At 51.9% G+C, this 26,720-nt stretch overlaps 1 protein-coding gene across 3 annotated transcripts in view; it reads right to left on the bottom strand.

The window, feature by feature from the left end:
* Positions 1 to 2,837: 2,837 nt before the first annotated feature.
* Positions 2,838 to 26,720, bottom strand: part of Ascc2 (activating signal cointegrator 1 complex subunit 2) — a 42,053-nt gene continuing 18,170 nt past the window's right edge. The window contains exons 7-21 of one of the 3 annotated variants that reach the window (XM_033762314.1): positions 25,927 to 25,994; positions 24,555 to 24,665; positions 22,717 to 22,829; positions 18,367 to 18,441; positions 17,355 to 17,462; positions 17,086 to 17,154; positions 16,797 to 16,871; positions 15,187 to 15,379; positions 13,196 to 13,410; positions 12,123 to 12,242; positions 7,476 to 7,569; positions 7,272 to 7,393; positions 6,432 to 6,546; positions 5,175 to 5,257; positions 2,838 to 3,324 (exon numbers count right to left, since the gene is read on the bottom strand). In XM_033762314.1, coding sequence (XP_033618205.1) covers positions 3,168 to 3,324; positions 5,175 to 5,257; positions 6,432 to 6,546; positions 7,272 to 7,393; positions 7,476 to 7,569; positions 12,123 to 12,242; positions 13,196 to 13,410; positions 15,187 to 15,379; positions 16,797 to 16,871; positions 17,086 to 17,154; positions 17,355 to 17,462; positions 18,367 to 18,441; positions 22,717 to 22,829; positions 24,555 to 24,665; positions 25,927 to 25,994 — 1,718 coding nt within the window. In that variant the 3' untranslated portion in view covers positions 2,838 to 3,167. Of the gene's footprint in view, positions 3,340 to 5,174; positions 5,258 to 6,431; positions 6,547 to 7,271; positions 7,394 to 7,475; positions 7,570 to 12,122; positions 12,243 to 13,195; positions 13,411 to 15,186; positions 15,380 to 16,796; positions 16,872 to 17,085; positions 17,155 to 17,354; positions 17,463 to 18,366; positions 18,442 to 22,716; positions 22,830 to 24,554; positions 24,666 to 25,926; positions 25,995 to 26,720 lie in introns of all 3 variants that reach the window. The other 2 variants (XM_019204491.2, XM_010603753.2) reach the window with 2 other exon arrangements.

The following is a 26,720-nucleotide window of genomic DNA, read 5'->3' on the forward strand; positions in this document are numbered from 1 at the left end:
CCTCTTTCTGTTGTCCTTGCCTATTTCCCCTCCTACTCAGTTCAAGTTTCGTTCATTTAACTTTTTAGGACTGAGCAGTTATTGCTAGGTTTTTCCCAAACGCCTGTTAGTGTCCACTTAGCCCGCAGGTCTTTGGTGAATACGCACCGAACAGGAGCTCCTGTGCCTTTCCTTGCCTTCCCCGCCAGCTGACCCTGTACCCTGAGCCCCGGGGTGGGCTGCCACTGTGGATGGCTCAGCTATGCTGGTCCCACACCTGGCCCTGGCCCGGTCTGCGTGTAAAACCCTAACTCTGAGGCCCTTCCAGGCCCCGAGCCCCTCGGTCTGCTGTCACCAACACAGCCGAAGATGCCCTAACCCTCTCCCGCCCCCTTTTATTTCCTGACAGGGATTGGACATAAAAATGGAGAATCATTCAGTGGGTTTAAAAGAAGACTAAATAGAGGAAAGGAGAAATGAATATGAAAACAGAAAAAAGTAAGGAAATAGAACAGTATCAGAGATCTGAGGGACAAGATAAAATGCTCACACACGTGTAGTTGGTCCTGTCAGCCCGGCCTGGATTTTCTCGTTCAGCTCTTTCAGTTGTACTTTCCTCTCATTTTATGTATGGGATCGGGGACAGAGAATGGCAAGGGCTGGATACAGGAATTAGGAGCGTGGGAGGGCGTGCCTGTGATCCCAGCACTCTGGGAAGCTGAGGCAGGAGGACCGCAAACTCACTCTCAGTCTGAGCCATTTCGTGACTTAGTAAGACCTGTCTCAAAATAAAAATAAAAATAGGGCTGGGGATGGAGTTCCACATGAAAGCCCTCACTTCAGCCCTAAGCACCATTAAAGAAATAAAGTGGGCGTTAGGAGACAACTCTGGGAGAAAATCTTCCCTGGGTTGTTTCTGTGTGATGTTGGGCTGGTCACCCAAGTTTCCCGTACCTTGGTTTTCTCACTGTCCCTACCTGGCAGAGTTAAACAAAAGAATGCAAGGAAAAAGTCCAGCACAAACCCGGACTGTGGCAGGTACTCCGCAATGCTTTTATTACAAATCTGCGTGGTCTCCCTACCACCATCACCCACACTCTTGCTTTTATTTTTATTTATGTACACGCCTTTCCAGATTTGGCCTGAATGCAAGAAAGTTTTGTTCGTACATTTTTACAATCATGATACATCATACCATTATGGATTCTGCTTTTCAATTTATTCTTAACAACAACAAAAAAGCTTCCCATGTTGCTACTGAGTCTTTGTTGTCATTTTGAAGGGCTACGTAACAGCCCCCGCCTCTTCTGTGGACTGACCTTTATTGGTTTTTTCTTTCCCTCCGTGTACTATTTTCCCCAAGCTCCTGGTGTGACAGCAACAGGTAGGCTCTGGCCAACCACTTCCTCCTCCGGCAGGGCCGCCATCGACTCAACTCCTACTCACCAGCTGCCAATCTTAAGCCCCGGAGTCTCCTCCCTTGATTCACTGGCACCTGGGGAAACTATCTGGCCCAACAGACTCCAGATGGGAACACTGAGGGCCTGAGGGAAGGGGGCCTGTGAGCAGCATTCTGATGGCCCCTGGGTTGTTTCCAAAGCATCCCGAACGCATGCCCTTGAGATCTGAACGCAGAAAAGAGCAGCTCCCCAAGGAGCTGACTTGGCACTACTTTTTTTTTCTTTTGGTTTTTTGAGACAGGGTCTCCGTATGTATTTGAGACTGGCCTGGAACTATGTAGCCCAGGCTGGTCTCGAACTCACAGCGACCACCCTGCCTCAGCCTCCCAAGTGCTGGGATTACAGGCGTGTGCCACCACACTTGGCTTTGGCAGTACCTTCTGAAGTTGAAAAATGGCCTTTCTAGATCCTCTAAGGCAGAAGCCTCCTGGGAAACCTGAGCACTGTCCCAAGTGGCTGGGAGGCACAGGTGATGAAGTGGAGGTGGGAAGAGCTGTGCACAGGTGAGGCAGGTAAAGCCCAAGTTTCCAGGGTCTGCGCTGGGTCTGAGCTGCCCGGTCACTGGCAAAGCCTCTGGGAGGAAGCAGAGTCCTCCACTGCCTCTCAGGAGGGCTGACTCAGCCCCATCTCAGCTCACTGTGCAGCTCACAGGGAGGATGGGCACCACCCCCGCATCTGCTCTGCATCCCAAACGCACCAAGAGAAGTGTGCGACACAGAGGGGCCACTACCGATTTTCACCTGTGCGGGCTGACCTAACAAAACCGACCTGCGCGGCGCCCGTCTGCCTCTGCCTCACACGCTTATCCTGACCATGTGCAAATAAAAGGCACTAGCGCTCGGGGTGGTCTGTCAGGCGAGCTGGCCCCTGTTGGTCTGTGTCGGTTAGAGACCTCTGGGGGACCTGGCTGCCACCCTGGGAACTGGTTGGTTACATCTGGGAGGGAGCTCTGAGGAACCAGGCCAACTCCCGCGAGCTTCAACTGGGCATCCTCGCTTGCTTCTTAGCACTGGACTTTGGAGGGTTTAACAGAGTGCACGTACAGCCACGAGGCAGAATTCGGGCACTGGCTCTACCGCTGGCCACGCGTCCTTGGGCCAGCTATGAGATGGAGATAGTATCACATTCAGGGGTCTAGGACCCGTAAGGGTCCCGGGTCAAACTGAGAGTCCAATCCCAATTCTGCCAGCTCCAGACACCCCGGCCCTCAGAGCCTCATTTTATTCACCTGTACTACAGGGCCGCAAACGGCACCTACCTCCTAGGGCACAGGTGGTCGGGACTGCACGACACAACGGAAAGGGCCGCAGGACGCTCCACCCTCCAGCCCTTCCTTCCGTAGGCAGCACCTGGGGGCTCAGGACAGGACACGGGGGGTCATGTCACGTCACAGATCACTGCCGGGGAGGGGCAGAAACTTTATTTGTAGGCCTTGTGCAGTTTTGAGTGTACAGGCTTCCCGCCGTCTAGGGCACAGGGAAGTGGAGTCTCGTGCACAAGGTCTGGGGGGCTCGCCTTGGGGCTCTGTCCCTGCCAGCGCAGCCGGAAGAGGTTCTCGCTAGCCCCTGGGCACCTCTGCCGAGGGATAAGGCACTACGTGTTCTACAAGAAGGCGCTTCTGGACGGCTGGGGACAACGAGGTGGCCTTCTCAGGGGCTGCACAGCTGCGGCTGCTGCGGGGTCACGTTGAAGTCGGGGGCCCCCAAAGGGCCGGACGGAGAGGAGGCCTCAGGAAGGGATCATGCCTTTGCTTCTCTTGCGGTCAGCCATGGTTCTCCGGTTGTGGTTGGCTCTCGTCGCTTTGCTGGCTTCCTTCTTCCGGCGTCCCTGTGCTGTCTCCCGGCTCTGTCCATGGCCCCGGGGGCTGCCCGCCACTGCTGCTGAGCTGTCGTGGCAATATCTGAGTGAGGGAGCAACCGCCCATCCCCAGAGAGCCCATGAGCTTATCGAGCTCTGCTGGGAAGACCCACAGGCTGCCGCCCGCCAAGGACACGCGCCATGGGCCAGGGCAGGCGGGAGGGGAAGGAGGAGGTAGGGTTAGGGGCTCTGGCCAGCCCTCTGCCTGGTGTTTTCTCTTCTTTAAGCCTCACCTCCAGATGCGCCCATTGCTAAGCTGTGGGGAAGCAAAACTAGAGGGCTGATCACAGCCTATGTGGCCAGGAGGCGCTGGCTTAGGTGTGTCCTCCCTTCTCCATGCAGGGCCGGGTGTATGTAAGACACTTCTGTCCTGCACTTGAGACCAAATGTGCTCACAGACACAACCTAGGATATTTTTTTTAGTTCATCTCAGCTGCTAGGGTTTTTGCAGAGCTCTATACTCAGGGATTTGGGATGAGTAAGAAGTCAGAGTGGCTTTTCTCCCTGCTCAGCCTTCTTCTCCGGCTTGGTGGGCGCCTGTAATCCCAGCACTGTGTGAGGCTGAGGCAGAATGATTGTAAGTTTGAGTCCAGCATGGGTAATCGAGCAACTCAGCGAGACCACTTTCAAAATAAAAAAAAGGGCTGCGGATATAGCTTGGTGCAAAAGCCCTGGATTCAGCCGGGCGTGGTGGTGCACACCTGTAATCCCAGCACTCGGGTGGCTGAGGCAGGAGGATCCCTGTGAGTTCGAGACCAGCCTGGGCTACATAGTGAGTTCCAGGTCAGTCTCAACTACATAGTGAGACCCTGTCTTAAAAAATTGGGGGGGGGGTAGGCCCTGGATTCAATCCCCAGTTCTTAAAAAACCAAAACCCTACCGTGGTCCTCCCCGTTTTCAGAGTGAGATCAAACATTTGCCTCCTGGTGAGGCTTCCAGTAGCCAGGGGACAATGCTGCATGAGTCTCAAAATGAGCACCGGGGCTAATACCTCGGGCCTGGCCTAAAGGGGATTGTTCCTGATTATTTCCTCAGGGTGACGAAGAGGGGTCTAGACAAAGGAGTCTCAAGTTGCCTTTTTTTGTTTTGTTTTTTTTGAGACAGAGTCTCACTATGTAGTTGAGACTGACCTGGAACTCTGTAGCCCAGGCTGGTCTCAAACTTGCAAAGATCCTCCTGCCTCAGCCTCCCGAGTGCTGGGATTACAGGCATGCACCACCACGCCCGGCTGCTCAAATTACCTTTTAAAGAGCTCCCTGACCAAGTGCTCTCTCTTTCTGCACTCATGTCAAATTCCTCTGCACCTTTTCCACCCTTTAAGGCCCAGCTTAGGAGCCCTTGTGTGCCTACCATACCTTTCTCAGCCATAAAGGATGTGTGGCTGACTGGGCTCCCTCACATTTTATGCTCTGCCTGACATTAGCCAGTCCCAAACATGAGATCCCAAAGCTGAGCTGAGTGATCTAAGCTCAATCTTTTTTTAAGAGATGAGTTCGAGGGCTGGAGATGTTGCTCAGTAGTGCTGCGCCTGCCTGGCAAGCGCGAGGTCCTGAGCTGGGACGCACACCCCGCGCCCCCGGGGAGGGGCTGGGAGGGTGGGCGATGAGTTCTCACGATGTCGTCCAGGTTGGCCCCAAACTCTTGGCATCAAGCGACTGTGCCTGGATTGGGCTCTCTGGTCTACCACCTGCTGTGTGACCTCTGGCAGCTGACATAACATCACTGGGCTTGAGTCTCCTCACCCGTACAGTGAGGACAATGGTAAGAGTAGCTACTTCCTAGAGCTGTTGTGAGAGCCACGTTAATGCACAAGACGCAATCAGGGTTCCTGTGTGGGCTCCCCGTGGCCTCCCACCAGACTTAGCCCCTCGAGCTTACCCCGCCTTCCTGGCCACGAAGGCCATGCGCCGGGCTTCTGCCCTCTCCCTCAGTACTGCAGGGTCCTGCACAAAATGGTCAGGCTGTGGAGGGAGAGGGGACAGAGGTTATCGGAGCTGTCCCACTTCCCTCAGCTCTGGTGGGACCATGCTTGACTCAGCCGTGTAGGTGATCCCGTGCTAGGAAAGGGGAGCAGCGACAGCAGGGGAGTCCGGGAGTGCAGCCGGCTCACTGCAGGCTAAGACTCCCATGAGGAAGAGGGCTTGCTGGACAGGCTGCTGGGCTGAATGGACCAGCGCTGGAGCGAGCCAATGACCAAGACAACGCACATGGGAACGAGGGAGAGGAGGCCACCAGGAGAGGCCAAGCGCCCCCTTCCTCCCACTGGCTCATCCTGGGAGGGAGGCCGGGCCTCACTTCGATGCCACCTGCGGGTACAACGGGAGTGCTTGCCCCTGAGGACAGCGGTCTATGCCGAGACTGCAGGAAGCCTGGGCCAGTGCAGGGGAATGACGACCTAAGGCTCATACGTGCGCTGTGGTGACCAGTGGTAAAGTAAGAAACAAAACAAAAGAAACACGATTATGAGCATGTCAAAACAGGCAGATTTTGTATAAAAATTTGGGCCGCTCCCTGGGCTGGAAGGAAGGGAAACCTGAGAAACTCCGGGACCCCTATGTCCAGGACACGCTCCCCACCACTCAGTGCAGTTTCCCGGGAGCCTGCTCAGTCACTCTGGTGACCTGGCCCTGCACACACCTGATCTGTCAACCTGGTGGGAGGGCACAAGGGCTCCAGGGCTCCAGGGCGCCACCTGACCTCAGCAATACTGCTTTGATCTGTTTTATGTTGTGATTCTAGTGACTATTTCAGTTGAAAAAAAGGTTTAGCTGCTAAAAAACAGAATTTTCAAACCCATAGGTACAGATGACCTCCAAGGCCCCTGGAATCTTAACTTCTCTTTGATTTTAAGAATTGTCATTCTGGGCACGGTGGCTCACAGCTGCCCTCTCAGCCCCAGGCTCCTGGGCCTCACGGACTTGGTAACTCAAAGGCCCAGCCTCTAATCTGTCCCCTGGGCCCTCCCCAGGCACTGAGGTTAAGCCAACAGCAATCCAGGCAGACAGCCCCTGCTCCAAGGGACCTCCCTTCCCAGCAGTGCTGCTGGGGCTGCCTCGGGGCCAGGTGCAGGGCGGGGTGGGGATCAAAGCTTTAGAACTGCAGCTCTTCTTCGTCTGCCACCCGCCAAGGAGGTACCTTGGGGCTCTGGTCTTCGGCCTCCTCCTCCTCTTCATCCTCCTCCTCCTCTTCATCCTCCTCCTCCCCTTCCCCGGACACTCCGGTCCTCAGCACCTGAGGGATGGTGAAGGGCCTGCAGGTTTGGAGGGAAAGTGAGATCAAAGGCTAGGTTAGAGCTGAGAGAGCCTCGGGAACCGGGGATCTGGGGCAGAGCGGGGGCCGCCAGGAGGGGAGCAGGCCCGGGAGGCTGGGAATACCACAGGGCTTTGCCCCAGCCTCTGAACGCTTCTCTTCAGGGACCAGGGTCTGACTGGTGGACGAGGAAGAAGCCGAGCTGGGGCTCTTCAGTCTTCCCTTTGGTCAGGGTAGCTCTGCTTTACTCTGTTTTGGGGACTCCCCCTAAGATTCCACCGGGAAAAATATTCTGCACATAAGAAGAAAAGTGCAGGCCAGGCACGGTGACAAGCGCCTGTGATGCCAGCACTTGGGAGGCTGAGGCAGGAAGACCGCCGAAGGTTTGAGGCCAGCCTGGGCTCCACAGTGAGTTAAAGGCCAGCTTGAACTACATAGTGCATAGTAAGACCTTGTCTCCAAAAAATGAAAAAAGAAGAGGAGGAAGAAGAGAAGGAGGAGAAGGAGGAGGAGGAAGAGAAATGGAAAACTATTTCAGGAGACCAAATAAATGCGGCTATCATCAGAATGGACTAAGGTGGAGGAGCACTGGACTGGGAGTCAGGAGTGCGGGCCCCGGTTTTGTCCTGACTCGCCCATGGGATCAAGCCTGGCTTCCCACCTGACACACAGAGGGCGACGAGAGGCGCCCCCAGGCCCTCGGGATGCCACTGCCCACGGCCTCACCTGCGGCCGATGAGGTCATCGTCCGAGTCCGCGTCGTTGGCGCCCACCTGGCTGCCATCGTAGGTGTCATCGTACTCATCCTCGTAGTTGTCACCGTGGTGGTCACTTGGCTGCAGCGGCACCTGAAACCGGGGCGGGGGGGGGGCGGCTCAGGAACCAGTCGGGATCTCCCAGCCCAGCGGAGGCCCGGCCTGGCCAGCCTACCTCCTCCACCACCACGCTGTACCGCTCGTAGCGCTGCCGCTGCGCCGCCACTGCTCGCTTGTCATTCAGCAGGTTCCGAGCGCTGCCCTCCTTCCTGGGACAACAGAGAGGGTTATCAAGCACTGGCGAGGGGAGGGCGGTGGGGCTCTCGCCACTGCTATGGCCCCTCTGTAGGGCATCCCAGAAGCTACTGTTACAGTAACACACGCCTCTCTTTCTCTTGTTCTTCCTCTTTTTTTTTTTTTGGTACCGGGGATTGAACTCCGGTCCTTGTGCTTGCAAGGCAGGCCACTCAGATTTTGCTGAGCTAAATCCCCGGCCCTTTTCTTGTTTTTGGTTCGTTTTTTTTTTTTTTTTGAGACAGGTCTCACTCTGTAGTTGAGGCTGGCCTTGAACTCCTAGCGATCTTCCTGCCTCAGCCTCCCAAGGGCTGGGATCACAGGCATGCGCCACCTCGCTTGGCCAACATCTCTAGCTTTTGACCAAGAAATTCCCCTCCAGGGCACTGATCCGAAGGACTCTCCATCCCCATGCACACAAACAAGAAGCCAAGGCAGAGCTTGGTCAGAGCTTTTTTTGTCAGTTTTGGAAAGTGAATAATGTCCATCCATCGTCAGTGAAACAGGCGCGTGAACTGTGCCGTGTCTGTACTACAGATTGCTGTGCGTAGCTCTCAAAAACAATGCTGACCTATTTGTACTGAAGGAAAGAATTCTATTCCACAGGAGAAAAGAAAGCTACCAAAATCAGAATGATGTTGAAAGCAGTCAACCCCTTTAGCTTCTGTGGGCTCTTAGCTTTGCAAGTAAATGCAGAGAATCCTTAAAGGACAATGGTTACCTGAGGGGTTGGGGTTGTTTCAATCTCTGGTTTTCTGTTGGGTTTTTTAAAAATTTTTTTGTACAGGGGATCAAACTCGGGTCCTTGCCCTTGCGAGGCAGGCGGCGGAACCACTGAGCTAAATCCCCAGCCCTTTCTATGGTGTTAGGTTTCATTTATTGATTTATTTACTTTTGCAGTGGTGCTGGAACTCAGAGCCTCAAGTACCACCCTTTAAAATAAACAGAAAACTAAGCAAGGCCATTTGTGGAGCTCTCCCAACCTCTGGGGTGTGCAGCAGGAGCCCTGACCTCTCCCGTTTAGCCCTTCGCCACAGGAGCTCTCTAGCTACCCGCTGCACAGTCCCACTTATACATAAGAATTCACTGCAAAAACATCCCAGAAGCGCAGTTCCTGCCACAGCACAGGTTAAGGAAACTGAGGGCAGTGTAGGGGAAAAGGGACACTGCTGGAGACACTGGGACCTGCAGCATCGTCCTGGCGGGGACTCAGGCAGGTCTCCTGACCGTGCCTTTGCCAACCTGAAGAAAAACTTGGCTTCTCCGCCGCTCATACAAGCTTGTGGAATGCAGCTTCCAACCCCACAGGGGAAAATCAATATGAGATGCCAGGCAAGAAAATCCAGCTTAGCTGTGAAATTGGGGCTCTGGAACGTATCAAGGGGAGGGGGTAAAGGAGACACAGGCTATCTGCAGCTCCCATAAAAATCTCCTATTAACTGGCTTTGTCACAGCGACGGGCAGGCACCTGAGTGTGTCAGGCTGTCTGCCTGGAGCCTGCAGCAGGCAGGGCTGCAGTCCCCAGCACGGCTTTGCCTTTCCGCGAGTATTGTTTTGTGGTGCTGGGACTGAACCCAGGCCTGCATGGATGCACTGAGTTACATCTCCGGCTTCCCTCCACTTCCCCACTTCTTTTTTAATTTTGAAATTTCTTCTCACTAAGTGTCCCTCAGATGCCCAGGCTGGACTCAAACTCGAGATCCTCCTGCCTCAGCCCCTCCCAGAAAGCTGGGGTTACAGGCATGTGCCACCATGGCCAGGCAACAGTCTTTATTAAGGAAGATAATGTATAAAGAAGACCTGGCACCTTCTGGGCTCAACACAAATGAGTCCTGTTTCTTTTTATTGCAGGACTTGTCAGAGGCTTTAATATGCTAACATGTTCTGTGATTCTCTAAGAGGCAGACATATTTTTGGCCACAGAACCTTGGGTTTTTTTTGTTTTTGTTTTTGTTTGCTGAAGACAGGGTCTCACTGTGTAGTTCAGGCTGGCCTCAAACTCCTGGAAATCCTCCTGCCTCAGCCTCCCGAGTGCTGGGATCACAGGTATGTGCCCCACACCCATCCACAGAACCTTTTTTGAGGGGAACATTTGTTATCTTATAGGGCACTGTGGAATAATCCAAAAGAGTTGGGGGACCTCACCTTACGGACATGGCTTCCTTCATTGGCAATAATATATCTGTGGCACTGATGGTTGGCATCTACGCAACACGCCCTCCACCTCAGCCATACTACTCACAGACCCCCATTTTGTTCAACTCTTTGCACCTCTGCCCTTCATAAAGCCTCAAGTTCTACTCTGTGACTCAACGATCCTGGATAAGAGGGGAATCTGGAAACATCTGGCCTGGTTTCCCAGGATCTAAGAGAGACGAAGACACCCAGACGGGACCTCCTCTTGGCACTGTGTCTCCAGAGCCGGAACAGTGGCCGCACCCTGGGCACCCTTGAGGGAACAAGCCTGATCACGAAGCCGCGGCCGGTAAGGACAGGAGAGGCAGCCGGACCACAGCGTGGCACCACGGGCTCGTCACAGCCCTCCCCCCGCAGCTCCGTGCCACACAAGGGACCAGATCTCCTTCCTACCTAAGCCATGGAGCGTGTCCTACTGGACTCAACGACATACACACAGTGTGACCGACTGTACAGGAAGGAAGGACCCTGAGGTTACACTGCGCCCGATTAGGACACCGTCCCTGCCGAACTCCTGGTGCACCTGACCTCAGCACCCTCGCTCTGCCTCTTCTTGTTCCACTGTCTGTCTTTCCCACGGTCTCTGCCCTTTGAGGGCAAGGCTGGGGCGGCTGGCTCACCTTGTTTTCCTGGTGTCTAGCACAGGATCTGTGCTTGTAAATCACTTAATAAATATTTGCTGAGTGAATAAATAAATAATGAACACATGAATGGAAGCTTTGCCTCTTTGTAATCCCCACCCCCGGGTTAAGCCAGCACAGAGGGTTCAGTAAACACCGGCGGTCCAGGTTCTGCCGGGCAGCCTGGAACACCCCCGCCCTTCCAACGACCCCGACAGCTGGGACCAGGCTCTCGGCAAGTGCTCGTGGGTGACCCATGGCTTGGGTAGGGGGAGTGGGTCCTTACATTACTGTGGCCCTGGGCAAAGCCCCTGATGACGGTCAGGTGAGAAGTCATGCTCAGGGATCTCTAAGATCTATGGGGGACCTACTGAATTAGGCTCCTGGGTTGGAAGATGAAACAGCCTTTTACCAGCCTGGGAGACCCCCTGGGTGCCCCGCTCCCACAGAAAGAGCTATGGAGGGCCCTGGTGGCCCGGGATAGAGGCCACGGACAGAATAACAGCTCTGGCCTGGCATCTTGAGGATGTTGCAGTGTACGTGACTAAGCAGTTTGCAAGGGCTTCCTGCCCAGCCTGCCCGAGGGACTCAGCGCTGTCCTGCACCTGCTTCCCAAACTCTCAGCCGGCCAAGCTTCGAGCAAGCCAAGGAAGGGGACAGCTTGGACTCCACACCAGGGCTCCTAGCAGAAGAACAGGGCCGTGATTGGGAGCAGGGTGGGCTGCGCTTGTCCAGAGGGTCTCAGGCTTCTGGGTCCCACGAACCAACACCATTTCAGAGCTCTGGGAGACCAGCAGGGTTGCCAGTGTCCCATTTTGCCATTGCGGATTTGGCTGTCAAACTCTCTACTGTGACTGCTGACTCTCAGCCCCTCTGGTGGGTCCACATTCTGCAGCTTTTCAAAACAGCATGCGTCAGTTCACGGAACCCTCACCACACTCACGACAGCCCCGGGGTCACTCTGCTCAGAGCTCTACCTTTCCTCCTGTGTGAAGCTGGCTCCTTGGTACCCTTTAGCTCTCGGTCTTCACAGAGAAGACCTAGATCGTCTTCTCAGAGGAGCCTTCCTGCCTGGGTTGGAGCCCACAAAGGTACAGGGGTCAGGACACCTCCATCCTCGTCCTTGCTCTTTCTGCCAGGTGACACTGCTTGTTTGATAAGCTGATTAATACAAACTCCGGGTGGGCACAGGCCGGATCTATTTCACTCCCCACTCCAGTTCCAGAACCTAATTAATCCAGGGCCTAGAATGCTTAAGTACCAGGCAAATATTTGTTGAACGAATAAGTCACAAATGGACTCTTTGATGCTCAAAAATAAGAAGGAAAGAAAACTAAAAGGGCCTACAATGGGATGATCTGTTCACTTCTGGAAAAGTTTACTTAGTGGATAGAAATCTTTTATTTTTTTCATTTTGTTGTAGCCTAGGGAAAATGAGGTCAGAGTGGCTTTCGGGAAGCACTGTTCGGCTCTACTGCCCAGAGTTGACAGTCCACACGTCAAATATATAATACGGGCACGGGGACAGATTTGGCCCCTCCGGCCTTCTGCTATCAACAAAAAGGATTCACTTCCAACTTCCTTGCACAGAGTCACAGCCTGAGGCACAATCACTAAGGAATCTGCGCCCCCCAAATGCACGATGAGCCAATCCCGTCGCTCTGCTCTTCCAGAGCTGGGGTGAGTGGAAGCCCGCAGCCCACCGCACTCACCTCCTGCCCTTGTGTATCCGGCTTCGGTCCACTGAATCCCTGCTGAACACATCAAATTCATCATTCTGGAAGACGTTGTGACGGGACGTCAGGAGGGGGGTGGGGGCCGGCTTTGCCTGTCTGGAGGTACGGAACTCAGTTTAGGGATGCTGTCGGCCAACTCTCTCCTCCCAGGTACTTTTTAAAAGGTCTTTGCACACAAGATCTTGCTAAGGAGCCCAGGCTGGCCCTGCACTCACGATCCTCCTGTCTCAGCCCCCTAAGTGCTGGGATTATGGGCGTGCATCACTCCACCTGGCTCCCCCTGCCGTGTTCCATCAGAACCTTCACTCTGCTTCAATGCTCACAACTAGTCCAGTCCGAAAACCTTTTAGTTAGAAGACAAGGCCCTGCCTGAGTGTGCAGCGCGCCACAGAGGACGCTCCCCACGCACACCGGCTTTCTTTCCATTTTTACAGAGCTCCATCCTTCATTTAATCCTCACCATGGCCCCGGTAAGACAGGGGGTCATAGGTCACTTTTTTTTGGGGTGCTGGGATGGACGTGGGGCCTCGCTCATGCTCTACCATAGGCCGAGCCTCACAGAAGCTGCTCGTGCCTCAGTGCTCAGGAATCTGTCCCGGGCACAGAGATCACTTCGCCTGTTCACTGGGTAAATGTCACTTGTTCATGGAAGAAACGTCCGCTTGTGCCATCTCTCGTGGCGTCCCTTGAGGCGCGGGGGGCAGCAGCGCGCCAGACTCCAAAAGGGTAGGGTACAAAGGACAGGAGAAGCTGTGGACGGGCCCCTCAGAAATCGACTGGGAAGGTGGTAAGGATGAACCGTTCACAAACTCAGGAACTCTGAGGATCTCTGCCATCTCTGTCACATCTGTCTCTGAGCAGTCTTCCCACAAAGTACCGCAGAGACTACGAGCTGTGCCCTGAGAACACCTCGGGAGTCCAGGTTCTGTTTAAATAGCACACTGCCGTGGGGAAGAGAAAGCAAACCAAGCCCTGGGCTGTTTGGGAGGGGAGAGAGGGCGTCAGCCCGGGGCAGCCTGGGTCCCGGTCTCCTCCCCGGTCTGTCGCACCTGTCTAGGCTGCGGTCCAGCTGGCTGAGGGCAGGTGCCAGCCGCCCCTCCAGGATGTTGTTGATCACCTGCTCCGGGTCGTAGACGTAGTGCTCCAGGCAGGCCAGGATGAAGCCCTCCCCAAGGTCTGGCAGCAGGTCCTTCACCTGGGATATGAGCGAGTCCAGTTCAACCCCGCCTATGGTGGGGCCCCGGGAGGTGGCTGCTCCTGTGCACTGCAGTGAGAGATGGGGTGAAGAAGAGGGCGGCTGAGCCCAAGGGTGATGAAGCTACAGACTCAAACAGCGCTGGATTTTCCGTCACGGGATTTACTTTGATTCCTGCCCCTGCCTCTCCTGGCTAGAGGACCTTAGCCAAGTAACTCGAGTTTCTTTGAGCCTCCATTCCCTTCTCTGTGAAAAAGGGGGCTTGATGCTTTGCTATTTTTCTGGCTGTGTGACTATGAGTAGGGTGCTTGCCCTCCCTGAGTTTTTTTCATAAAATTCACTTCTCATCCAACCCCATGGGGTTGTTTCAAATGATTTAAAGACACGATTCACATAAACCAGTGCTGGTATAGACTAAGTATTCTATAAATGGTCATAGTCTACTAATCAATCAAGGCCCTTTACCAAAAGGTATAACAAGTTGATTGGCCAGGCATGGTGGCGCACGCCTATAATCCCAGCACTCGGGAGGCTGAGGCAGGAGGATCTCTGTGAGTTCGAGACCAGCCCGGGCTACATAGTGAGTTCTAGGTCAGTCTCAACTACATAGTGAGACCCTGTCTCAAAAAAACAAACAAACAAACAAACAAATCCACAAACCCCCCCAAAAAACAAAAAAAAACCCCAAAACGAAACAAAACAAAACAAAAAACCCCAAAAAACCAAACAAACAAGTTGATTGGGGGTCGGGGATTTAGCTCAGTGGTTCCACGGCCTGCCTCGCAAGGGCAGGGACCCAAGTTCGATCCCCAGTACCAAAAAAAAGTTTGATTGACATTGCTAGGGAACAGCAAACACTGGGCTGGATGGTGTGGACATGTTCCCCTTTAATTATCTTTAACTATATTCTTTTCACCATTTTATATTCTGCCCATTCATTTTATGTACTGCCCAATAGGGCTTAATTTTCTTAGACTTTTAAAGAAAACTGAAAAATCAAAACGATAATAAAGAGCTGGGTCTATAGCTCAGTGGTACAGTGCTTGCCTCAGCATGCACAAGACCTTGGGTTCCATACCCACAGCCACAGAATAATCATAAAAACAATAAATGATTCAGATAAGAAGCCAAATGGGGAAGAGGGTGTGGAAAGGTGGAGGGGCTGGGAGAATCATGGGGTCCGGGTCCCACAGGAAGAACAGAACACTTGTTAATGGGGAATCGAGGGCCAGCCAGGCCCAGCGCTCTAGGCAGACGCTCTGGGAATCCCAACAACCTCACCGCAGTGGGCACAGTATCTACACCCGCCTTACAGATGAGGGACTGAGGCTGGGAGTGATGTGCTGAGCAGCTATACCCCTGAGCCGCCTGCCCCCAGGCTGGGGTCTCCATCCCTCCGGCACACTGCCGCCCACTACTCGGGGAGCAGTCCTAGGGTCAGCAACCATGCACTTGGCTAGTTCCGGAAAAGCCTGGAGGGGAAGCACTAGACCTGAGGCTTCCAAACTTGTTTAGCGGAGTCCTGTTGGTCGTACGGAGGGGCTTCCAGGGAGGCAAAGTGGTGAGGTTTCCAGGGCCGGAACCAAAGGAGCCCACTTTCACCTGCACAAGGGAGCACTCAGGAACAATTTCATACGCAAAAAGCTTCACCTCTTCATTTCATAGAGGAAACATAGGCTTAATACCTATGTCCTAATACCTGATTCAGCAGGGCCTCTACTTAGGAACAAACTGACCATTGTTTGAGGGTGTCTACTCTAAAGAGACCTTTTTCCTGATTGCAGAAACAAGGACAGGGACAGAATGCGGTTGGGGATGCAGGGAAGGAACACCCCGCACACCCACCTCCTCTTGCTCTGAGTTCTCCCGTTGTGATGGCTTTTGACTGGCTGGCTCTGCCGTCACCGTGACCCCATTATAATCTCTATCAGGGTCCTGGGCCACTGGTGGGTCTTTAGTCTTCACGGCTTTGCGTCTGTCCGCCCCTTCCCACGCACCTTCCACCGCCTGGAGGATGTAGGCAGTGCGTGTCTCATCCCTGTGAGGCTGTGTTAAGGGCCCTTTCTTAGGTTCCACGGCTTCCTCTGCATTCCCAGCTCTGAGACAACTTGATCTCTCACTCTGTCCCCAGCATCTGAGCAGCAGAAGTCATGGGAACCTGGGCCGTAGGGAAGCAGGCCGCATCACGGCCATGTGGGCCTCGCAGCACAGTTCCTGTCATCCAACATGAAGCAGATCTGGGCAGAGACAGGGCTGGGGTCCCCGTCAGTCTCGGGACATGGCGATCAGAAGAGCCAGCAGCTCCTCTTCTGCACTGCCTGCTGGGAGGAGCGCCTAACGGGGCCACTCACTGCCACAGGGCTTCCTGCCAAGCAGCCAAGGACCTTCTAGAGTGGGAAGCTACAGGGTGCCCTGAGGTAGGACTAAGCAACCTACCCAGCAACCAGAAGAGCTCACAGTCCTTCTGCCTCTCTAGCACCCTCGACACGGCCAAACTAGAAATCTGAGAGCTGCCTCCAATACCCTCATTCCACTTCTCGTCCAAATCAGATGCTAGCAACAGCCTCCTCTCTGCCCCTGGAACCTCCTGTGGTCCTAGGCCAGTGTATCCTTCTCCCTGTGCTGAACAGGGCTTTTCTTTCTTTCTTTTTTTTTGTTTTTTGAGACAGAGTCTCACTATGTAGTCGAGACTGACCTGGAACTCACTCTGTAGCCCAGGCTGGTCTCGAACTCACAGTGATCCTCCTGCCTCAGCCTCCCGAGTGCTGGGATTACAGGTGTGCGCCACCTTGAACAGGCTTGAACAGGGCTTTTCTAGTCAACAGCTGCCCATGTTACCTCCTGCTTCACAGCTGTCCACACTTCCCAGCACTCGCAGAACACGGTCCAAACGTCTCAGTGAGGGTCATCACTTCAAGGCCATGCTTACCGCGGGCAGCTCAGCGGTCACACCTCGTCCAATAAGGACCACCCAGCCACACCCTGCACTCTGCATGTGACAGTCGGCTTCCAAGGAGCCTGCTCTTTGTACCCTCTGACTCCTGGGAATACTCTTGTCCTCATCCGAGCTCTTGTCTTTCCATCTGTTGTTTCTGTTCTTAGCTAAACTAAGATAGCACTTCTGTCTCCTGAGCTCCACTAGGTGAGGTGCTGTCTGAATTCCTCATGTATGACTGTCTGTTTACTTGTCCCTTTCCCCTCTTGCAGTGAGCTCTGTGCGTGGCCCAGGTCCAACTTGGTCACACAGGCCCAGACACTTGTGCAACACCTAGAGAAAGAAAGACTATACCGTCCCTGCTCCGGACAGCAAAGCAATCATCTCCTCTAGAGAAAGGGGGTCTGGATGTTGGCTGGCTCTAAGGACTACAGGCTAACTCTGCTCCTGTTTACCCCAGCAGGTCACCCCTGCCCTACTCAGGCCAGCCGTGTGCCAGTTGGCTGTGGTAAAAGGATACAAGACTGACGAGGCCTGTTGGAGCAAGCTGATGTCTTCAGCCACAGGAAAGAGTGCATCATAGTCACGAAGAAACCTGCAGGACAGAGAGCAGACAGGAGGGAAGGGGCTGGAGCTAGAGCGACACTTCTGTTGCAGGCCCCCGCCGTGTCTGTTCCCCAACCACAAGTACCAGGCCCTTGGAGCAGTGGTGAGCACACGGCAGAGGCTCCAGGATAGAAGGTCCCATGGGGACTGGCGGAAAGGCCACAGGCCTGTCCCACTGCTGGTCCCAGCTCAGCCACACTCACCTCTTCTCTTGTAGCAAGGAGCTGAAGATCTGAAGGAATTCCTCGATGAAGCCCTGAACACTGTCACAGCTAGAAAAGGGTACCAGGGAAGATGAGTCCACATAATGCAAGGTGAGGCACAGGTCCCTTCCACACCCGCCCTGCACCCTGCAAGGCTCTGGCTAGTTGGCGGAAACAGGCATTTCTCCAAGTCCCCCATCTCTGCTTGGCAAATCCCACAGAGATGGCAGTACTCTTGCTGAGCTGGGAGAGAGCTGCTAGGGACTCACCTGCTTTCTAGGATGGGAAGGAGGCAGATCTGGGTCAGGATGATGTGAAAAACCTCCATCAGCTTCTTCTTAGAATGGCAGAACCTCTGCCACAGGTCAGCCAACAGCCTTTGCAACCACAATGAAAAGATAAATAGATGTAGGAGACAAAAAAGCACCAGGGGAGCTCTTCTCAGCCCGGTACGCTCCTCCCCAGGGCTGTGTCTTACAGGTCACTGTTGGGAAGCACCGACAAAAGGTGGCCACATGGCCAGCAGGCTCCAGGGCCCACTTCTCAGTTCAACAGTGGGTCAGGAACAGTGGGACTGGTCACCAACAGCTTGGAGCAACAGCTGAAAGGATGCTTAAAGCAGGGGCCAGCTATCCTAGTAACTACTGGAATTTAGGGTCACTGGGTTAATAGACTTAATTACTAAGCAGGACTCTGGGACCGATCTCCCTTGTTCACTGAACTCTCTACTTGTTGCCATCTTTAACCTTCAGACTTCATACAATTCCGTACCAGGGACTTTAAAAAACTCTTGCTGGGTGTGATGGCACACACCTGCGATCCCAGCGTTCTAGGAGGCCGAGGGAGGAGGTCTGTAAATTCAAGCCCAGCCTGGGCAACTTAAGAGACTTCGGGAGATCCTATTTTTAAAAAAAAGGTGGGTTGGGGTGGGGGAGTAGCTGGGAATGTAGCTCAGTGTGAAGGCCCAGAGTTTAACCCCCGATACAGCAAAAGAAAAAGTGCTGAGGGCAGAGCACTTGGTAGAGCACTTGCCTAGCACGCCCTGGGTTTGACCACCCCCCAAAAACAAAAACAACAAAAAACTCTTTGGAATTAAAAAAAAAAGGAAAAAAAGTGCCGCAGCCAGCAATGTCCTAGGCAGGGATGAATGAGCCCAAAGCTGTGCAGTCCTTAGCCCTAGTCCTTTGTCTTAGACACTGGGAACGGTGCAGTCAGGGAAGGGAGGGTCTACGATCGGTCTCCCTTTCCCGTACAACACTCCTTCTTCTGGTCCCGCCTCACTTGCTGTCTTCAAGCCTCCTCTTCTTAACTGCAGACTCCATTTCCGGAATTGCCGCTTCATAGAAGGAAGCTAGCCTGTGGAGGCACACACGGTAACAAGCTAGATTCGTTCATAAATACCACTGTTCCTAAAAACCAAAGCTATCCCCAGGTTATCCCAAGGCTCATTCCCTGCTTCCACAGTGATTTTTTTCCTGGCCCACCCCGTCCTGACCCACTGGGGTTCCATCAGCAGCCTCATGGGAAGTGACTGTAGCTATGTTCCCCATTTAGATGGGATATTCTACCAGAGCAACCAGAGGGCTCCTTGAGGCTTGAGAAACAGACACAAGATTATCCTTTCTACTTGCTCAAAAACTGCTATTTCTTTTTTTTTTTCTTTTGGATACCAGGCATAAAACTCGGGACCTTGCGCTTACGAGGCAGGCAGTGGGCCCTAAAAGTTTCTATTTATCTATGTACAGAAATGTTCATTTATAAACAACCTTTCCTGCTTTAGTTATGAGATATAAAGAGAAAGCTTTAGTTTTGGTGTGAATTAGAATCTTTAAAAATTGTTTTAACGTGAAAATGTCACCACAATATATCTTTGTTCAGAACAGGCTAAATGTGCTCATGATTTAAATATATCCTATTGTCTACACTGGTTCTTTGAATTAAGCAGTTAGTATGGTCTCTATAACTTATAAAACTAAAAATTAACACACACACACACACACACACACACACACACACATAAAATGAGCTGGGTGTGGTGGTGCACACCAGTAATCCCAGCTACTTGGGAGGCTGAAGGAGGAACATCCATAGTTCCTGGCAACACAGCAAGGCCCAGTAAGGGAGAATGGACAGGAATGTTCCAGACAAGGAAAGGATACAATAGCAGGAAGGGCACTCAAGGCAGGTGCAAAGGCTCAGAGTATGTATGAGAAGAGCCAGGGGGTACAGTATAACCTGAGGCACCACAGGAAAAGGAGCCAGTAATAATAAGAGACAGCTCTAGTCTCTCGTGAAAGTCAGATCGGGAGGAACTATGAAGCGCTGGCTGGGGGTAGGGCCTTTATTCTGGGGGCTGTAGAAGCTACTGGAGGCTTTTATCCAAAGGAGCTACAAAGAGATCCTGCTGGGATGAAGAAAGACAGAGAGAACACAGGGAAAAAGGAAGACCACTCTGGCCACTCAGCGCTGCCAGCATCTTCCTTATGCACTAAGAAAGGAGACTGCAGGCCGGGCGTGGTGGCGCACGCCTATAATCCCAGCACTCGGGAGGCTGAGGCAGGAGGATCACTGTGAGCTCGAGACCAGCCTGAGCTACACAGTGAGTTCCAGGTCAGTCTCACTACATAGTGAGACCCTGTCTCAAAAAACCAAAAAAAAAAAAAAAAAGGAGACCGCAGGCACAGGCATCCCCAGGCCAGTGTGAAGGGTCTGTCAGCACACTGACTGGCAATGACAGATGCTGGCCCAATCTCAGTGGCCTCTGGTGTCACTCTTGCCAGGTATTTCTCCCCACCATTTACAACAGCTCCTGGGAGCATACCCATCTCCATCTACCCATCCATCCATTCTGTCATTTACTCAGTCATTCAACAAAACATTTATCTAGTGCTGACACATGCCAGAGATGGCAGCTGGTACTCCGACCCCTCCTTGGTCTTCTCAGATTGGAAAAATCACTAGGACTGATCAGCTTCCAAGACACAGACTGTTAGGACCAAGTGCTGATCGGCAGCATTCTCTCTACAGAAGTTGGGAAAAATAAAAAGAAAGGAGTTGGCACGGGCCTGTAGTTGTCCACTTTGGAAAAAAGGTATCTTGTCTCATGATAAAAGAGGTATGAAGTCAGTAGGAAATTTGGAAAATACAGAAAAGTAGGATCTCGCTGAACAGGCATGAAGTTTGGAGTTGGGGGTGTAAGTTTCAGAAGAGTGGACTTCTCTGCATGGGACAGTGCAGGTGGGATGAGGACCCGCCCATCTCAGAGTGAGGACAGGAAAAGAAAACACTGACTGAAAGCGACTCTGCCCTTGACCCAACACAGCCTGGGCTGGCCCAGCCTGTTCCATTGTGCCGGGGGCCAGGAACAAACGGCAAATGTAGTGACCTCAGCTCCCGACAGCTCTCTTGAAGGGGTTACAGCACCCGGACAGCTTCGCATTCACTCCTCTCACTACCACCTTTCTCCTCCTTACCCTCACATCGTATCTGTTTATATACAAGCAAGGCTTCTTCTTCCCTCCAGTTTTATGAGCGAATGCTCCATGAATGCTGTATCTATGAATGAGTGCCACATGTGGTTCAAAACTCGAAAAGTAGAAAATGCACAGTGAAAAGTTCCCCTCCCTCCGGGTCTGTTCTACTGGCATTAGTATTTTTCCCCAGAGACACGTACTGCATAAGCTTATTTAAGCAGACATACACCTACATACTCTCCCCTCCCACAATTCCTTTCTTCCCCCTATCCTAAGGATTGAACCCGGGGCCTGAAGCATGCTAGCAAAGGGCTCTACCACTGTACAGTATCTCCAGCCCTTTTCTTGTTTTTTACAAACGAAAACGCTGTCACATTATGAGTACTATGTATGTTGTTTGCATTTTTCTTTCCCACTTAAGGGTGGCACAATGGCAATGTTTAAAGCATCTTGCCTTGGGCATGGCTAGGTAGAATTTCACTGTACATATGGGGTACTAGACACCACAGATGGACATTCAAGGTTTTTGTTTTTTTAGTTGTTTGCTATTATAAAAACATGCTGTGAAGCCAGGAATGGTGGTGATGCCACACCTGTAATGCCAGCTCTGGGGGACTGAGGCAGGAGGATCACAAGTTCGAGACCAGCCTGAGCAATTTAGCAACTTAGTAAGACACTGTCTCAAAATGTAAGAGGGCTAGAGATGTAGCTCAGGGCGAAGACTCTGGGTTCAATTCCCCAGTACTGAAAAAACAAAACCCATGTTGCACAGAATAGCTTTGCGCACGTATTATTTCACACCTTTGCAAGTATATGTGAGGAATAATTCCTAGAAGTAGAACCGAAAGGACAGGTGGCACGTTCATCTTTAATTCTCACAGATCTTGCCAAATCACCCTGCACAGAGGTTGTTCCAATTTACCCTCCCATCAGCAACGTATCCTGGCAACAACTGAGCCTGCCTGGGCCAAGATGCCTTCTCCGTCCCCTTCTGGTGCCATGCCGAGGAGGGCCTGCCTCTTCTGGCTTAGTTAGACAAGTGTCTAACTAAGATTCTGCACTTAGGCTGCAGTTCTGGCTTTGGGAAGCTTAAGATGTTTGGAGGAGGAATTATACCACAGAAAAGAGGCAGCTGCATTTCAATTGTTAGAGCTGCCCATGCTATGTGCAGCGCATCTGGTTCTGGTAAGGAAGAATCCCGTGGGTGAGCACGACCAGGAAGCACGAGGGGTGGGGGTTAGAACGGCGCAGGAGCAGAGGGAGGTGCGGAAGAGAAAGAGGAAGGGAACATGGCCAGTGCTAGCCTGAGGGAAAGTCGGAGGACAGCGGCACACTGATCTCTAGGACAGCGAAGGGCTGTGTGCCTCGGCCGGGCAGTTTGGATCTGAGCCAGGAAGGCATGGGTATGAGGTGGCAGAGGTGAGGGCAAGGTTGGCTAGGCTGGGCCAGGTATGGATGTGCCCGAGAGAACTATGGTAGGAGGGAGCGGGTGGTAGTTGTTTTCTTTCTTCAGGTATTAGTACATCTGAAAATGATTCTGTGTATATAATTTTTTTTTTTTTTTTTTTTTTTTTTTATCTTGCTATGTTGCCCAGGCTGGTCTCAAATGCCTGGGCTTAAGTGATCCTCCTACCTCAGCTTCCTAAATAATCAGCACTGCAGGTGTGTGCCACCACACCTGACTACCTGTTCGGTCTTAAAGATTCCTGTAAAGGTGACCCCCCAAAGGGGCACCTCGTGTTTCTTTGTGTATGTTCTCCCCTGTGCCAGATCCCTTTATATTGACTGCCACTCCCCATGCCTGCCCCTGACAGGGGCTTTGAAACAAAGCAGAACTGAAATCGTTTTCTTCTTGTCACACTCTGCCCCATTCTGTTCTTAGCCAAAATCTGCAGTGATTCTAAAACGCAGGCACGGGCCGGGGATTTAGCTCAGTGCTTCGGTGGCCTGTCTTGCAAGTGCAAGGATCCAAGTTCAATCCCCGGTACCAAGAAAAAAAAAAAAAGCAGGCTCCTTACAAACTGGAGCCTTATCTGTCTTCCCCTCTGCAGCAGTCCCAGGCTGGAGGGATCAGCACACTCACAGGACCTCATAAATATGTGTTGAATGAGTACGTGGACTGGAGTTTCTATTTCAACAGCCAGAACTCCCACTGCACCTGTAACAGAAGTCATGTTTCTGGAAGGTTGGGCAAGCCAAAGGGAAGATATCCAGAAAGGCCCAGAGCGTAGTGCAGGTATCACAAAGGTAGAGAATAATGTCCTTTAGCTCCTGTTGAGAGGAAAAAAAAAAACAAAACAAAAATGCTGCATTATTCTCCTCTGTCCCATAGACAGCTCTGTAGAGTCTGAAACACAGTTGACAAAATCAAGGTTCCTATCTGGGTGTGGGGCCACATGCCTATAATCTCGGCCACTCAGGCAGGAAGATCGCTGTAAGTTCAAGGCCAGCCTGGGCTACAAAGTGAGTTCAAGGCCAACTTGAACTGCATAGTGAGACCCTGTCTCAAAAAAACAAAGGAAAAAAAAAAAAAATTAGGGTCCGCAACAGGCAGAACACTGCTTGAGGAGAAAAGAACAAGGGAGGCCCTATGACACAGCCAGCCCGGTCCATCTCCAGGAGCTCAGTCTGGGTGAGCCCCCCAAAGGCCCTGCTAATGCAACTTCAATGGGCTCTCAGTCAGTGACTGCCAAGGTCACTCCTAGCAGCTTAAAGGTAATATTGTGTCTCTTCTACATGGAAGAAAAACCAAGCATTGAATTGGAACTCAAACCCCCTGGTCCCACAGAGAGTGGGTACATCCCAGTGAGGACCAGAATATCAAGCTTACACTTTCCTGTGTGTGTGTGTGTGTGTGTGTGTGTGAGAGAGAGAGAGAGAGAGAAAGAAAGAGAGAGGGAGACAGGGTCTCACCATGTAGTTCAGGCTGGTCTTGAACTCACTCTGTAGCCTAGATGGGCCTCGAACTCACAGCGATCCTCTTGCCTCCACCTGAGTGCTGGAATTAAGGCACGCACTACCACATCCAGCTTTTCCCTCTCATTTAGAAGAGTGTATTTAGGATACGGGGTGCTTGCTTACCTGGTTGCCGAGTCTCACAACAACTCTGAGGGATAGGCTAAATAGCGGTTAGGATCTATGCTTTATAGATACGGAGACTGAGCTTAAAGAGGTAAAACAATTTGCTTCCACAGCACCTGAAACACTTGTCTGATGGCTCTTTTTCCAGCAGATCATAAGCTCCATAGGGTGGTTCTCAGCTGCCTTGTTCCTGCTCTCTTCCCTGCTGAGCATGGTGCCTGACATACGTCCAAGCTCCTTAAATATCTGCCTTCTGTCTGTCGGCCTCTGACAGTAAGGCCACAAGAGCAGGTGCCTCGTCTGTTTCCCTAGTGCTTCACCCCCAAGGCCCATTAGCACATGCTGGAGGCCCCCCCACATAAACTCACTGAACGGGAGATTAATGCACAAAGGAGCTTGCTGAGCTGAACCAAGTAAGGCCTAGGCCCTTGTCTCTGATTTCTAGTGACATGTTCTTTTTTTGTACTCCACAAATGAAGCTCCCAGGTGGAAATATAAGACTATTAAAAATACTCTTAACCTGTGAAATAGGAAGAAAAGTGCTAAAGGTGTAGGGGAACTGACATAAGGGAAAAGAAAAAATAGGAGAAAATGAAAAAATGGAAACCAAGTCTTTGTAAATAGGGAAGGGAGGAGGGGGTGAAGGGAGGGCAGGGGAATGGGGAAAAAATGAGAACCAAGGCCTGTCATGTAAAGGTCCAAGATCCCGATGATGAATGTAACTGTACTGTGTCCCTAAAATTTACCAATAAACTCAACGAGGTGGGGGGGGGGGGGAAATAGTTGCTGAGTCAGAGAAAGAAGCTATGAACAGGGCCAGAAGCCACCACTGGGTCCTCTGTCATGGCAATATTCCCAGCCTCGGAGCAGCAAGTGCTTTGTCTGGAAAGAGCCTGGGGTGGAGGGTGGTCTCACCAGGAGAGGCATGTCGCTGGGGGTCAACCGGCCCCTCTCCTCAAGCTTCTGGGGTGTGCTGCTGGCTCCGTCCCCTTGCAAACCACATTGCTGGAGGATGTTGCTGAAGACCTGTGAAAGGCAAGAAGGAACTCTCCCGTATCCCAAAGAGCCAATGGTGGGACTCCCACCCCATGGCTAGGGACAGGTCATCCTATTCCAGGATACCAGCTGAGATAATTAATGACCTTCTCAGACAGCAGGGTCAGAGCAGAAACTCTGTGACATGGGGAAGGGGGAAGCATCCTTCCTTTTTTTTTTTGCTTTTGTTTTTTTTGAGACAGGGTTTCACCGTGTAGTTGAGACTGACCTGGAACTCACTGTGTAGCCCAGGCTGGCCTTGAACTCACAGCGATCCTCCTGCCTCAGCCTCCCAAGTGCTGGGATGACAGGTGTGAGCCACCACGCCTGGCTGGAAGCATCATTCTTATTGAATTGTGGTGAGGATGAAAAACACAACATGTGGGGTTGGGGAGATAGCTCAGCGTTGAGCTTGCCTTTACGAGTGAACCCCTAGCTTCCAGCCCCAGCGCTGCAAAATAAAACAAAATAAAAAATCCACAGCATGTATGTGAGGCCTCAAGAATCCTGCAAGTATGATCTGACTAGACAGGCTGAGCAGATGTATGGTGACGAACATTTGAGATATATTGTCACCGACATACAATAGATTTTTAGATCCTCTGTACACAGCTACTTGTGGGAGCAATACTTTAATAAAGACAACAGTGGGGGAAAAGAAAGCCCGTGGTAAAATCATGCAAGCATTGAACTGACGGCACCATCTTTGGGCTGCCGTGTAACTATTCCAAAAGTTACGAAGAACGGTGGGGACTGTGAGGGAATAGTATTCTCCTTCCTGTTTTTTAATGTTTTCCATAGTGAACATCATTCTTTTGTGAAATGATTTTGTAAGCTTAAAGTTTTTTTTTTGGTACTGGGGATTGTACTTGGGCCCCTGCACTTCTGAGGCGGGCGTTGGAACCACTGAGCTAAATCCCCAGCTCTGTAAAACTGAAAAGTTCTTGATAAACTCAGATCGCTTGGAGGGATGTCCTCAGAGGCAACGACTGTTGGCAACCATGAAAGCCAAACTCTGTGTGAGTGTCACGTAGCCCTTAGATTTCAGTCCTGTTAAAGAGGACAAAAGGGCAAATTCAAAGGGGTGTGGCCAGAGACAGGACCAAGGCAGTCTGAGAAGATGGTCTACAGAAAGTGGTAAGGCATAAACATTCCTCCCCAGCTCTTCCAAAAAAGACAAAGAACACTATCAAGTGGGGAAGGGTCTGCCTCCCCAGCTCACCCTCCCCGGGGCAGGGCCAAGAGCTGATACCTGAAGGATGGTGGGCATGGTTTCATCCAGGTCATTATAGTAACTTGGTTGCTGAATAAAGATATTTCCTGCGGGGGGGGGGAGTAGGAAGTGGGGAGAGGTAGAAAGATTACATTAGAAACAGTCGCCGGCGTGTTCTGTGTTCTATCTCCCTTCTCCTACGCATCTCTGAGGTTAGGACCTTTGACAAGTCCTGGCCTTGGGCCTTGCTGGCACTGAAGTTTGGCCCAGCCCAGAAACTTCCCCCAGACTGGGGAAGGGCTTTCCTCAGTACAGTTTAACCTTTTAAGTACTTCTGTCTAGTGAATTACATAAAACAACTGGCCTGGTCAAACCGGCTTGCTCTGATGTCCTCAGGGAAGTGACCAAATGTACGCACCACGCCTCAAGTGTGACAGCACTGGCTTTAGAAGTGGGAGTTAGTCATCCAGGAAACTTAGGAAATATGATCTCTTTGCTCATGAAACCTGGATGCAACAATGCCAGGACATGCCTCCAAAGATGTGAGGAGCCTCCAGGAAAAATTTCTCTAAATACTGTCGCTTCTGAATATGCTATCACTTCATTCTATGCCAAGTTAAGGGGCTCTAGAGATGGGTTCAGCGCACATGTACGGTTGTTCCTCTCACACAGAGCTCTTGGGGCAGCCCACTTTCCAGTCCCTCTTCTGTTTCTCTTAGACAGAAGCTTTCTTTCTCTCAATAAAATTTTCCTACTCTTAACTTCCGTTGTTTCTAGAATTCATTCTTTGATTTTTTTTTTTTTTTTTTTTTTTTTTTTGGTGTTTCTTTTTA

The sequence above is a fragment of the Fukomys damarensis genome, unplaced genomic scaffold (genome assembly GCF_012274545.1).
Source record: "Fukomys damarensis isolate Sample0158 unplaced genomic scaffold, DMR_v1.0_HiC HiC_scaffold_12, whole genome shotgun sequence".
NCBI classification, from domain to species: Eukaryota; Metazoa; Chordata; class Mammalia; order Rodentia; family Bathyergidae; genus Fukomys; species Fukomys damarensis.